General features: G+C 38.1%; 1 protein-coding gene across 1 annotated transcript in view; it reads right to left on the bottom strand.

Annotated features, from left to right (window-relative positions):
* LOC126473885 (uncharacterized protein C2orf42) overlaps positions 1-15,443 on the bottom strand; it is a gene marked incomplete in the record, with an annotated part of 222,134 nt that overhangs the window by 165,322 nt on the left and 41,369 nt on the right. Inside the window, 1 exon segment of the mRNA XM_050101223.1 lies at positions 12,637-12,771. Within this exon segment, the coding sequence (XP_049957180.1) occupies positions 12,637-12,771 (135 nt within the window).

Raw genomic sequence — 15,443 nt, 5'->3', positions numbered from 1 at the left:
TATGTTACCACAGATTGAGGCTGGGAAAATTACGAGAGTGGAGCATTCGTTGTAAGGATAACTCCCATCTGCGCAATTCAGAAAAGCTGGTGGTGGAAGGAAGGATCTAGATGACTCAGGTAGTGAAGCAGCCATTGAAATCAAGTGTGTTATGTTCAGCTGCACACTGTGCACAGGTTGGTCTACTTGGCTCCTGAACACAGTCTGGTAGTGGCCATTCATCCTGGTAGACAGCTGCTTGGTAGTCACACCAATATAAAAAGTGTAAAAAGCTGTACAATTATTGCTTCAGAGTTGGTAAATGAGATGGCTGCTGTCACAGATGGCCAGGTCCGTGATGGGGTAGGATAAACCTGTGACAGGACTGGAACAGGAAGTGCTGGGTGGGTGGATTGGGCTGGTTTCGCGCCTGGGTCTTCCACTGAGATATGCTCCTTGCGGTAAGGGTTGGGATTGGGAATGGCATAGAGATGGAGTAGGATGTTGTGGAGATTGGATGGGTGACAGAACACCACTCAGGGAGGAGTGGGAAGTCTCTTAGGTAGGATGTTCCTCATTTTAGTGCATGATAATAGGTATCAAAGCCCCGGCAAAGCATATGGTTCAGTTGTTCCACTCCAGGGTGGTATTGGATCATGAAGGGAGCAAACCCTTGTCACTGGTTCTAGGGGGTAGTTGGAGGATTGGGGATGTGAGGAAGAATGGCACGGAAGATCTGTCTGCAGATTAGGTATGGGGGATAGTGCCTGTCTGGAGGCCTTGGTGAGACCCTAAGAATACTGTGCAAGGGAGTTTTTGTCACTGCAGATATGCCACCCCAGGTGAATAGGAATGGTGTGAATAGGAAAATTCAGATATTATTGGTGGTTGGTGGGTTTACTGTGGACAGAAAGGTGGTGCGCACGCACGCACGCACACACACACACACACACACACACACACACACACACACACTGTTGAGGAGAACCACGTGAAGCAGATGGGAGAGAAGGTGTTGAGATTGTGAAGGAACGAAGATAGGATGTCTTGACCCTGAGTTCAGATCATGAAGATATCATCAATGAACTGCGTCCACCTCTCTCCCCATTCATATACTGCTATTCCTTCCCCTTCGTCCCCCCACCCCCACCCCCACCCCCCCTCCATCAGAATATTGCTTGCATCCCACATGATGCTGCATTCTGGCCTGAGATGCTGGACTTGGTGGTCGTGTGTGTGTGTGTGTGTGTGTGTGTGTGTGTGTGTTTTACTGATGAATGCTGGAAGCTGTGGCCGAAACCTATATGTGAGTGTCTTTTAATTGTGCCTGTCTGCAACCTCACGCGTCTTCTTCACACTAAGTAGCAATCTGTCTTTTCCTGAACTGTCAACTTTAATTATATGTACTTTCAAATATTCATCAGTTTTGTATGAAAATATCAACTGATCTAGATGTTTCACATAAAACATGAAATTAATGTTACAGATTCTTCTTTAGCAACAGCAAATTGACAGACTGAAGGTCAGTCATCCTTTTCTACTCCACTCCACTCTTGAGACATTCCTCGTGTGTGGAGTGGGGTGCATTTGAATGATCTCTGAACACAATTTAAAAAACACTTCATGGCTTGGTCTTTCATTCTGTTGCATAATAAACTAGCAAAAACTCATGAATACACGTGTCTCAGTTTCTGTATCAATTCTGCATAGCAAAAACCTTCTGAGGCTCCCACAATACCACAATCATAAGTAAAGTGGTAAAGATTGTAATTGTATATATCAATGCTTTACACAGGCAATGAAATACTTGACAAGGAATGTATACAAGTGTAGCTACATGAGCAAAACATATTTTTGAGGGAGCGCACCTTTCTAATCTGTCAACTTTTTTTTCATATATAACAATGAATAAGTTGAGACTTCCCAAACTTTAGAAAGGCCAAGAAAAAAGGAAGAATATAGTTTCACATTTTACTGACAATGAAGTCATTAATGATAAAGCACAGGCTCAGATCAAAGAATGATGAGGAAGGAAATTGGCCATGTCTTTCTCAAAGGAACCATCTTGGCATTCATCTTAAAACATTTTTGGAAAAACTTACAGGTAATCTGGATGACAGGATGGAAATTTGAGTCATTTTCCTCCCAAATGTGAATCCAGTTCTCTAGGTAATACGGTATAGATAGCCAAACTAAGAGTCAGAAATGTTGTGAGCCAACATTATGCACTGTAAATGAGTTTATTATTACTACCCTGAGACTATCAGAGACAGGGAATCAAACCAACAACCAACAACTCTAATAAGAACTATTTAAAACATAAATTGGGGGATCTCCACTAGCTTTGATGTCACTACTAGAGTAAATAACTTCTTTTCCTATTTTCGCTATTTATTTTTGGGTAACAATTACCTAATAAATATCAAAATAACTCACAGGTGGTTTTTTTTCTCAGACGTTAATTTACTTTTGTTGATTCTAGTGGTGTAGTTATTTCTGGTGAAGAAATTTTAATTTACAGAAAAACTTTATAGTTAAAATTTTGTACAACATCTATATCTACATGCATACTCCACAAACTACATTATGGTGCATGGTGGAGGTACCTTGTACCACTACTAATCATTCTCTTTTTTGTTCCAGTAGCAAATGGAGTGAGGAAAAAATGACTGACTATAAGCCTCTGTAAGAGCCCTAATTGCTCTCATCTTCTTTTTGTGGTCCTTATGCTATATATACATTGGTGGCAGTAGAATTATTCTGTAATCAGTTCCATACGCTGCTCTAAATTTTTTCAACAATGTCTTGCAAAAGAAGATAGTCTTCAATCCCAATTTGAGCTAACGCACTGTTTCTGTAATATTCACATGATGAGTGAACCTGACGGTAACAAATCTAGTGTATCTCTCAACTGTTTCACAGTCTTCCCTTAATCCAACGTGATAGGGATCACAAACTCTCAAGCAGTACTTAAGCATGGATTGCAGAAGTGTTCTACATGATTTGTCCTTTACAGGTGAGCTAAATTTTACTAGATTTCTCCCAATAACCCAAAGTCGATCACTTGTCATCGTTTCAGCTGACCTTACATATTCATCCCATTTCATATCACTTTGCAACATACCTACACACTGTGTCAAACAGCACACCCCCTCAACACTACATTTGAACACTATTACAAGATTTTTTTCTCAAATTCATTTGTGTTCGCTTACATTTTTCTACATTTAGTGCATGCTGTCATTCACCATGTCAAAGAGAAATTTTGTCAAAGTCATCTTGTATCCTGCTACAGTCACTCAATAACAACACTTCCCAGTACACTACAATGTCTTCAGGAAACAGTCATACGTTGCTATCTGCCCTATCCATCAAATTGTTTATTTATGTAGAGAGCATGAGCAGTCCTGTCATACTTCCCTGGGGCACTCCTGATGATACCCTTGTATTTTATGAAAACTGGTCTATTCTTTTAAAATCCTTTGACCCACTCATATATCTAACAATCTGTTCCATATGCTTGGACCTTCATTAACAGTCTGCAGCAGGGAATCATGTCAAACACTTTCACCTGCTGCTCTTCATGAATGGTTCCCACGATATCATGTGAGAAAGGGCACACCAATTTTCACCCAAGCGATGATTTCTAAATTTGTGCTGATTTATACACACGACCTATTCTGTAGCAAGGGATTTATTTAATTTGAACTTAAAATATTCTCAACAATTTTGATGCAAACTGATGATAAAGATACCATACGCTATAAAAATTTTGTCACCACTAATAAACTTTTGCTGCAACATTGACCTATACTGACAAAGTACCGAGTTAACTTATTACAAAAATGTGTTTGATTTTGCCTTGTATCATCAATAACATGGAAGTTATCTTAAGGGTTGTATTAAAAATCAAAGTTTAAATCATTAACAAATACCGCTTAAATGCAACTCCAAGGAAATAGGACTTCTTCAATTAACATTTAAAAAGAAACATGAATTACTGAGAGATACACGGAATGTGTATTAATTATTTTAGTAGGGTCATTCCATGTCAATTCAACCAATCTGAGAAAATGTTCCAGCTGATAGTCTCAGATTTGGCTGAAATTTAGCACACCAATGTTACCAAGTGTGGAATACTCATGTACAAAATTTTAATTAGTTCCAGAATTATGGCTTGTGAAAGAAGGTGGCGTGACCCGGAAATTGCAACCCGCTTCTGTCAATCTATCTTCAGACCCAACTTCAGGTCTTAATAACTTTGGAGCTATTCCGCACAGTCCAGTGAAATTTTTACAACCCAGTAACATCCACTTAGAGAACACGTTCTATGAAACAATATACCAACAACATATTTCTGAAGGAAAATAAAAAATTCCAAAATGTGATTAAAAAATGTAATACGTTAAAAGGTACATATTGTAAATGCCCTCTATGCCAAATATAATTCACTCAAAAGGGGTGTAAATTTTTTGTGTGGTAAGCTTAATGTGGCCTGAACACACACGGAACTCATCTTGCCCATATCAGTCACACAAACAGAGTTACATGCACACGAAAATAAAAAATTTGAAAAATTACCTGAAAAACATGGATTTTCTAAGTGTGGTAGCACGAAAGGGACAAGTTATATCAAAGCCAATTTCAAACACTGGATAAGTAAACCATAATATAATATATGGCAAAATTTCAACTTATTATTGCAAGGCTTTTGGGTACAATAAAAGTTGACAGAGATGTATTTGGTTACATTTCTTTTAACATGATTTAGCAAGTAATAGTGATGATGCAGACAGCTTGTTTCAGCTAAAGCTGCAGCAATTGTTGGGAACTATTAGGCAACAGAAAGTTAAACAATGGTAGTTGTCAGGGACAGAATGAGTCATTGTTGGCAGGAACAACAAAGGAAACAAGCAACAATTACAGGTTACTCATGTTTTTAAGATTCTAGTTCAGACTGGTCAGTACTGTTGTGGAAAGTCAGTATGGAGGCAGAAGAGTGTACAAGTGGTGCTTTTGTTCAAACAAGTTGCAATAATGGTAGAGCACAAGCATCTGAACGTCATAAAACAACATATGGAACAAAATGTGGCATTCACTTTGTACTGTATGATCTGGATGAATCGGACCAAGATTTGTTGCTATGGAGATCCGGGATACATCCTGTGGGCACAAGAAGTACAGTTCCAGGAAACTTTAGTTTTGTTATCATCATATAAAAGTGTTTCTGAATAAGTATTCTTTCCTACAAAGAAGTTGTTTTGATTCATTTCGGATTCATAAGAAGACAGTGATGCGTAGCCTCAGAGAAATTGATATAAAATCAGTATTGAAAGTGAATCAGTGCATGGGACTTAACATCAAACCAGGACAAAAGTTATGTTCCAAGTGTGTTACACTGCTAAAAAAAATGAAGAATATTCTGACAATTTACATGACAGTGGCGAAGAGTATCAGCCACCTACAACCACATGAGCAATTAAATACTTCAGTGACTGCTCTTGGTTTGTCTCCCATGAAGACACACAAAGTTGGGAAAAGAGACAGGTCCAGCTATGGTAGAAGAAAACTATACAAAATAGCTGACACACTAATGGTGGAAGAGGAAGAACTATCTGCTCCAAAGGAACAGAAATCATGCCAGAAATGCTCTGATTTGGACAAAATTGTGCATGATTTGAAAGAAAAATGTGCCACATCCACAGGCCAGAAAAAAGTAGCTATTCTTACCCTTGCACCTTCCAGCTGGTCTATTGACTACACTGCAAAGGAATTCAATGTTACTACATATATGGTAAAGCAAGCTAGGAAAATAAAAGCAGCCCAAGGAGTGCTTCCACAACTTCAGCAGGCTCAAGGTAAGCAACTGAGTTCAGAAATAAAAGTGCTAGTGTCGGAGTTTTATGAAAATAATGACTACAGCCAAATAATGCCTGGAAAAAAAAGACTATGTAATGGTGAAAATGGGAAATGTATGTGTACAGATGCAAAAAAGACTGTTGCTATGCAACATATCAGAACTATATGTAGAATTCAAGGAAAAGTATCTCAATACTAAAGTAGGTTTACCATCTTTTTTCAATCTTCGGCCAAAATGGGTTGTGCCTGTAAGTGCAAGGGGCACACACAATGTTTGTGTATGTAGAACCCATCAAAATGCTAAGCTGATATTTGCTGCTATAAAGGATTCTGGTCTGGATTACAAAGGTGCAATGAAGCTGCTAGTGTGTGACATCAGTTCCTACCAGTGCATGATACACAGGTGTGAAAAGTGTCCTGGTAAGGCAAATCCTGCAGAACACATGAATAACAAATTGTATAGTGAACTCCTTATGGATGACGATGAACTTGTTTCTTATAAACAATGGACACACATGGATTGCACAAGTCTTGAAACAAAGCAAAGTACAGTGGAAGATTTTGTTGAAATGTGTTGTCAAAAAACGGACAAAACTGACCACACACAGCTTCACAGCAACAGCACAATCGGCTTATCTCCAGTTTTGTAAGGATAATCTGAAACAAGATGAAATGATAGTAATACTAGACTTTTCTGAAAATTATGCATTTATCGTTCAAGATGCCATCCAAGGATATCATTGGGATAACAGTCAAGCAACTCTCCAGCCATTTGCGCTTTACTATAGAGGTGAATCAGGTGATGTGTCTGTCATGAACCTGTGCATTTTTAGTGACTGTTTAATTCATGATGCCATTGCAGTTCATGCCCACATTCACACTGTTACGGCATATGTGAAAAACAGGCTGCCTCACATACATTTTGCGAAATATTTCAGTGATGGGGCAGCTAGTCAGTACAAAAACTGTAAAAATCTCAAAAATTTATGTATGGATTACCATGATTTTCAGATTCACGCAGAATGGAATTTTTTCGCAACAAGTCATGGTAAAAATGTATGTGATGGTACTGGTGCTACCATTAAGCCCATGGCATCACAAGCTAGTCTGCAGCACCCTATAGAAGGTAACATTCTAACACCTCTTCAATTATTTACCTGGGTACAGAAAAATGCCTCTGGCATACAATCATTCTATGTTTCGAAAGATGAGGTGAAATCAGTTGAAGAGTTGCTAAAAAGCAGAATAGAACATGTTAAAACTGTTGCAGGCACAAGGAGCCATCATGATGACTTCTCTCACTCTCTAACAATGTGCAGATGAGCAGACTGTCCGGTTATAAGTATAGGTTCATGCACAACATGTGTCTTCACAGTGTGTCTGACTCAGTATTCAGCAGCAAAAGCAGCAACATACAATCAGGTTGCTATGTTATTGCTGTTTAAGATGACAAATGGTACTTAGGATGTGTTGCAGAGTGCTGTGAAGCAGAAGGTGATGTATTTGTGAACTTCATGGCACCAGCAGGACCAGCAAGATCATTTCATTGGCCACATTTGACAGACAGGTGTTGGATTCCTTTTGAACATATTCTTATGACAGTTACAGTTCCTACCACAGTGTCAGGAAGACAGTACAATTTGCCACTCAATGAACAGAGTACAGCAGCTAAAGTGTGGGAGAAATTCTGTTTGAAGCACAATCGACTGGTTTTTAGCAGTTGAGGTGCAGTAAACATTAATAGGTTGTGTTAATCTGTCTATATGTTGTTGCTTAGTGATTAAACAGTTGTGGGAGAGGATAAGAAAAGGCAGAACAGTTTACGATATGTTTTTTACAAAATTGTGTTGTGGAACAATGGCCACATCACCAAATACATCTGTCAACTTCCATTGTACACAAATTTCTTGGAATAACATGCTGAATTTTTGAGATATATATCATTATGGTCTACTTATGTAGTGTGTGAAATTTGGCTTGGATACCACTTGTCCCTTTTGTGCTACCACACTTCGAAAAACCATGTTTTTCTGGCAATTTTTCAAATTTTTGTATTTTTGTGTGCATGTAACTCAGTTTTTGTGCCTGACATGGGCATGATGAGTTCTGTGTGTGTTTAGGCCACATTAAGCTTACCACAAAAAAATTATACCCTTTTTGAGTGAATTATATTTGGCATAGAGGGCACCTACAATATTTACCTTTTAATGTATTACATTTTTTTAAATCACATTTTGGAATTTTTTATTTTCCCTCAGAAATATGTTGTTGGTGTTTTGATTCACGGAGTGTGTTCTCTAAATGGATGTTACTGGGTTGTAAAAATTTCACCCAAAGTTATTAAGACGTGAAGTTGGATCTGAAGATAGATTGCCAGAGGCGGGTTGCAATTTACGGGTCATGCCACCTTCTTTTACAAGTCATAATTCTGGAACTAATTGGCAGGCAGGGTAAACTAATACTTTGTACACGAGTGTTCCACACATGGTAGAATTAGTGTACTGAATTTCAGTCAAATCTTAGACTATGAGCTGGAGTCCCTGATTGAACTGACACGGAATGACCCAGTAATGAAAATTTCACTAGGGTAAACTGTATGAAGTAAGGCAATTTATATGATTTTTAAATTATTGGTAAAAATATGCTTCTATTCAGACTACATTCAGAACCACAAAACAAAAGAGTGGAAGAAGCTCTCAAAAATTATTCTTAGTAGCAGCAGGTAATGCCCTGTATGTAATTAATGCATAGTTTTTTGGAATATTAACAGAACTTGCCATCTAGTGAACTGTAAATTGTTAAGGCTTGGTAAAAGCCTCTGTGATGTCTCCAGTCAGAAATCTTCAAAAGAATCATGTGGGAGTAAATAAATATTTTTACACCTGTTTCAGTGTGTTCAGTTTTGGACAGTCGTTCATTGACCTGCTCATTGATTATGAATGTTAAAAAGATGAAATTCCAGAAGTACCTGAACATCAAACACTGAAACATTATTTTTTGTAGTCTTACATGTTGTGGTAGCACGTACAACAAAGAAGTTGAATGAAGTTTCAAGCTAGCTTGGACAATGAAAGATTAATCAATATTTTTCATTACTGTAACAACAATGATATTCATTGGAGAAGAGTAGGATTGCTTTCAACGACAGATTGAAAACAGAGTAATAATTTAGGCAGATAACAAAAACAATAAAATGTTTATGCTAATGTTAGGAGTACCAACCTAGTATCTGCTTGGAGTACTTTACGAAAGCAACAAAAACATAAATCAGACTAATTCATCAAGTACTTCGACACTGTTCCTTCTGTATTAGGATACCTTGTGGGGACTGAACAGTTTTTATTCACAGAAAACATTTCTGAATGACTAGCCAGGTTGGTGATTCCATTTCCAGTTGGTCAGCACTATAATGTGCTGCATTTAATATTGAAAACTGTTTAAGAATGTATTATGTTGATGGACAAGGGTAAAAATTCATTTTAAGGGCAAAATTAAAAACATTTACCTACAGACACGTAACTGAATATTGATCCACTCTTGCTGATCATGAAGCTTTTCTGCTAATGGGTACATCACGAATGTCATCACAAAAAAATTCAAGAATAAATCTGCAGTAAGCCATTATATATTCAGTAGACCGTGCCCTGGAAGAAAGAGGTAAAACTAAAAAGCATGCTTATACTTTGTGTCTCTCCACTTGACAAGCGACACCACCTAGCAAAATTTGACACTTTTCCAACTACCAAAATAAAATCCATAAACAGATGTGACTTGTTACCACCAATGTCAAATTAACCAAAATTACATTAAAGTCTCTTGTTTTCATGGCAGCCATTAAACACACATTAATAAATGAAATTACATTGAAGTCTCTTGTTTTCATGGCAGCCATTAAACACATATTAATAAATGAAGTATGTGTGTTTCAAATATTAATGTGAGGGCTTTGGTTCAAAAGGGCAATATAAGGCTAAATAACACAGTGGAACCAAGAAATGCATCCATCCTAAATCACCGATAAACACATGAAAGCAGGGCTTCAGCATGCTTTTCCAGCATTAGGTGGCCTTCTGACTGGAAGGTGCAGCCCCCACTGGGATCAACTTTCTCAAGTTCTAAGAGCTTTGTCGCAGCAGAGAGCAGCTCCCCTGCCCCCCTAGAGCCAGGTGCAGTGGTCGGTCACCGGATCACAGGCTGTGTGTTCAGGGCACCACTTTGGCCAAGTAGGGAGATTTTTTACGGAAACTGCACAGGCGTCTGACAGATGCTCTGTAAAAAAATAGCTGCAGCAGTGCGGAATAAAGGAACAGCTGAAACTGTAGATGACCTGTGCATTTCTTTACACCATGTCCTAGTCAAACAAACTGCCCACTGTAGTGCTTGCTGGACACAAGCTGGACACTAATCATAAAAGGAGAGACTATGAGCGGACAACCCAGTAGACAACATTACCAGTCTGCGTGCATGTGAAACTTTCAGAATGTTTAGCCCGTTGTTTGGAAAGGTGCCTGCACCGCTTTCTGATGCCAGAGCATAGAGGTTGTTGAACTGTCTCCTATCACACAGAGTGGGAGACAATATAATTAATGGTGCCTAAAAAAGTAGACAGAGTGGAAGTTAATGCACCTTTTCCCAAAAAAGAGAAGTATGGATTTGCTTGCATTGGTCTGAGCCACAACCTTTTTCGAGAGTGAGAGTCTGTACTGAATTGTTAAAATTTTGTTTCACTTGCAAAATCTACAGATGGCAGTGGATCAATAAACTTTTCAGAGGAGAGATGCCACGCTTTACACAAAACATCCCACTGGACATATGTCTTACAAACTGGCACACTGGCACAGACAGTTTTTAGTGACTTCTCCACTTCTCCGTGTAGAACTCTGAGGAGCGGGTTTTCTTGGGGACTCTTCTTTGAGACTTCGTCGGTGAACTTTACTGTGATCCTTCTGCTGTCTCTCCTGTGGGCATTTCTAAAGATGCACTTCATCTTCAGTTACGATTTCAACTTCGGCTTCTGCAGTTAGGAATTACATTGTTTTTGATGGCTCACTCATGACTCAGATATTCGGGGTGCCTCCATGTGTTTTCTTCACCCCACAATGCTTGATGCAATCATCATGCCCAATTCAGAATCATGTGTTTAATTTATTTTGGTGCAATGCAAATTTAGTACCAGATGCTTTTTCTCCCTTTCCTGTAGACTTTGCCACTAAGTGTTGTTTTTATGTTAATTGAATGCACTGACAGATTCTTCTGATGCCCAATTTTCTCTTACATCTGTTTGGTTCGGGAAGTCATTATTTCATTTATAAATCATGTTTTGGTTTTCCTTTTGAATTCTGGAACAATAAATGTTGTTCAAAGTGACCTATCTTTGAATTCAGTGCTTAGATTATGCCCATAGCTCCATTTACTATTACTGATTTTGGCAAGGACCTTACCCACAACTAATTCAACAGGGCCATTAATTTCTCAATCATTTCCATTGCGCACAGTTTGTCACATCAAGTCTGAGTTATGTGGGGGGGGGGGGGGGGGGCATCTAATTTCAGGTTGTTCACTTGATACAGATCACAGGCGCAGTCTCTATTTAGCCATGCCCTACTGATGCCTTGAATTCCCACACTTGGCTCTGATCCGAGTCTTGCAAAACTACTTACTGATGAACAACTAAATGTTTATAGTTATTGTAAAAGTATATGTACACAATTTTACACATAGTTTCTAAGTATTTTACTATCATGTGTTTCCTGTTTGTAAATGAAACCAGGAATTTAGAGGAAGGAATGTTTGTATTATTATATCATGTCATTTGACAAACTGTTTCCACAATATGGAAAGCATGCTACAATCATTCATAATCTTCTGAAATCATTCTGTCAGACAAACCAGGAGGACGAGTCTAAGATGATGCACATTTCTACCAAATTTCACTGACGGACAAGTAAATATCATTCACTAGGCCTACAAGCCTCTATTGTGACTCTTCATTCCATAAAATCTTCTTCTATTGCTCCACTGACCAATGATAGCACTGTTTGCAGTGTACTAAACAGTGAACCCTTATTCATTGTCATGACCAATGGCTTCTGGGTAGCAGCACACTCACAAAATTCCTGTTTTTGTGACTCATCTGCACCACTAGTCCTCTGAAATAGTCAACAGAGATAAACAAAGATTGGTTTCTGTGGTACGCTTTACTATGTGGCAGCCTTTGTCAGTAATTTTCTTAGGCCTACTAGGGCGATCTGGGATGATCTGTTCATGTTGGAGAAATGTTGGGACACCCAAAGCAATGCCTGCTCTATTACTTATCTTAGAAAAGAGGCTGGAAAAAGGAAAACCTAAGTTCATTGCATTGCATTGCTTACAGAAAGTATTTTACAACATTGACCCAAATACAAATTGGAGGGTTTGGAAGTCTTTTCTGGAAGTGTATGTCAGCAGTGCAGCCTTACACGTAAGTTGAACAGGGATCATAAACAGTGAAAATAAGAAGAGAATATGCACTTTCTCTGCCTAACATGAACTTATCAATATACCAAAATCTTGTACGTGTATGAATGTCAACAAACTGCATAACTGGTTGTACGTACTTTTATTCCTCTTTACATTGTTCTCATTATGTTGCATTATTTTTGTAGAAGCTTGAAAATGGCATACTGCCAAAATTATAATTGTAAAATAAACCACTAACAGCTGAAAGCAAGACGACTTCATTTGCTAAAGATCATTTGCCTCTATTGTTTCATTACAGCAATACATATAAATCTCACTGACTTATAAACCTGTACTGACCTCTTTTATCTCGTTGCTGATATTCAGTGCTGTCAGAACAGAATCCTTCAAAGCTAGAGGCACAGCTTCAGTGAAACAACGCATTGCAGCACGGATGTGCTGACATGTTGTTAATGTCATCGTGTCAGACTTTTCCTGAATGAAAAAAAGGCAATCACAATCCATAATTTACATAAAAGGAATAACAGTGAACTGCCTGGTACAATTAGATGCTCTATACAAATTTGACTAAGAACTATCCACAGAAGATTTAAATCAACAACTTACTGAATCAATGTGTGCGATAACAGTTCCATTAACTAAGATCTTTGATAAAATTTATTACTGCATTTTGTACTTTGTACTCTGTGCTTTTGATCTGTTGTATTTAATAACAGCTCATTTCCCTATGCACTTTGCAAAGAACTTACTTTCTTTTTTCAGTGTGTTGTAATTGTTATCCTATACAATATAAAATACCCCCTTTCATTCACTGACCATAGTCTACTGCCCTACTGCCACATTTATTTTTTTATTTTTATATGTGTGTATGTGTGTGTGGGGAGGGGCCCTCGTGAGACCAAAGTTAAGCTGGGCACATGCAAGATTTTCCTTGTACACAAATGGCATATTCAGGGCCCAGAAGCTTACAATGCTACCAGAGCAAATTCAACCCACACTATTTGTTGCTTACTTTCACAGTGTATAACAAGAAGGAAGCATTTTGTTTTGTTGACAATATGAAGTTCATATCTTTCAAAAATTCAGAGACAATTTAATTTGATGAAAACCAAGTAAACTGTGTGGGGAATAAATGTACCAAATGTACAAGTGAAAATCTGATATAAAAGACTACATGAAGGACAAGATGCTGCACGTGTGTTGTCAATGACCAGGCACTGCATATCATCCAAGAGCATAATGTGGTATGATATCCTTCAAGCTTTCTTCATGGATTTGAGTATGCTCCCTAGTTGTCATTCTATCTTTGCACTATATCTCAACAACTTCTCCAACTGTCTTCATAAAGTGTTGAGTGCAAGAGTTTGTTGCTTGCTGTTTGGACTCCAACCAAACTCCAAACAGTACACACTGCAATGCCACCCTCACAATTGTTTCCTGACACTGCTAAACAATAAAACAGTCATCAGAAATTCAAAACCAAAAGACAGGCTACAACAACACGTAAAATATGTTCAAAGAATTCTCCAAACTTCCCAGCAATGGTGCTAGGATATGGAAGGTATGTGATTCTTGCTGTTTAAAACCAACTGCCAATGGCTACTTTGTCTCTTTGTTGATAATATTTTCTGTCTGAGAGAAATTGAGTTGACAAGAGGACATGCCAAAAGAGCTCTGTGAAGTATGTACCAAACTTAGCACCAACCAATCCCAATGATTGTTTTAGTGGAAATGGGTGAAGAGAGGAACCACATCAAAATTACAACTCTACTCAAACCCCACTGAAATTATAGGCAAAAAGCTCAACACAGACTTTACTCAGCTTTTTTGGCAGATCCTCTCGTGAAATTACTTTCTCTTTTCGGATAAATATTACAAACAAAACAGATAGGGTGTCCAGGGGCAGCCCCTAACCCACACACATAGGGAACTGACACGAATGAAGATGAAAGAATTGTGTGCCTTTCATTTGCTGGTGCCATTTCTGAGAAGATTAACTTCTTGTAACAGTCCATAAATTCTTTAAATGACACCTTTTGCTCTTAGCTATGTTTCTTCATTCATCTCATTTTACTGCACTATTACAATTTTAGCTCTGGTGCCATTTTCAAGCACCTACAAAAATATAATACAATGCACTAAACAATATGATGTCATATTATGGCGCAGAAAAAGATTAAAAATAATATCCTTTTAGAGCTGTTTCACTTCTGAGCTAACAGAGTCAATGATTGTTATTAATGACAGGAGTAAATGGGTGTTTTTCATAAGCAGGTTGAAGTCATTCCATGCACGGCAGAGTTAACAATGTCACACGTAGTGTACGTTATTGATCATGATACTTCATTTTATATAGCGTAAACTTGAGTGGATCATGTGCAACACAATGGTGTTCATTTGGTTAAAAGTGCATACTTATAGTACATATACCTACCTATCAAGGAGGAGTGGGGGTGAAAAGGAAGTGTAGTCCACAATGCACAAATATCCACACTTGATTCATCCAGTATTTGAGAATGAGAACGCTCAGTGACTTGCAACAAACTTTACACATAATCAAAACTTAATAAAACTTTTTCTCAATGACAACCCCCATAAAATGATGAAAGGGAAAAAAGTGTATCACTTAGTAAATGTTCACTGTTCATGGAATAAAACTGCCGCATCAGGCATAATGTTTTAATTTATCACTTCTTTACTACTAGCTATGTTCACAACAAATTTTACTCGCAGTATTCATACAAACCGCTGAATGTACGAGCAAAATGATGTCACTGTTCAACATGTAGCTCAGGAAATGACGACATCATAGTCATTGAGCTGTATGAAAATGAAAACTACTGGGCAAAATTCACAAGAGTTATAGGTGAGATATACGTACAAATACATGTGAAATACGTTAAATACAAGTGGAATATATTTGATGGGTGTATACGGGCAAAGCCACAGGTAACAAGCTCAGCCTAAATCCCTGGAATGATTTCAACAAAATTTGGTACACATATTATTTATGAGCTGGAAAGAAATGTTGTGGGTAAGAACCACCAGCCTCCTAATGAGGTGGCGGTGATAACATGAAGAGAGAAGGGGAGAGGGAAGATGGACAGACACAGAGTAGAAAAGAGGAGACAGGCTAATAAGAGATT

This window comes from Schistocerca serialis, chromosome 4 (genome assembly GCF_023864345.2).
Source record: "Schistocerca serialis cubense isolate TAMUIC-IGC-003099 chromosome 4, iqSchSeri2.2, whole genome shotgun sequence".
Taxonomy (NCBI): domain Eukaryota; kingdom Metazoa; phylum Arthropoda; class Insecta; order Orthoptera; family Acrididae; genus Schistocerca; species Schistocerca serialis.
This window is presented reverse-complemented; position numbering and strand designations above follow the sequence as displayed.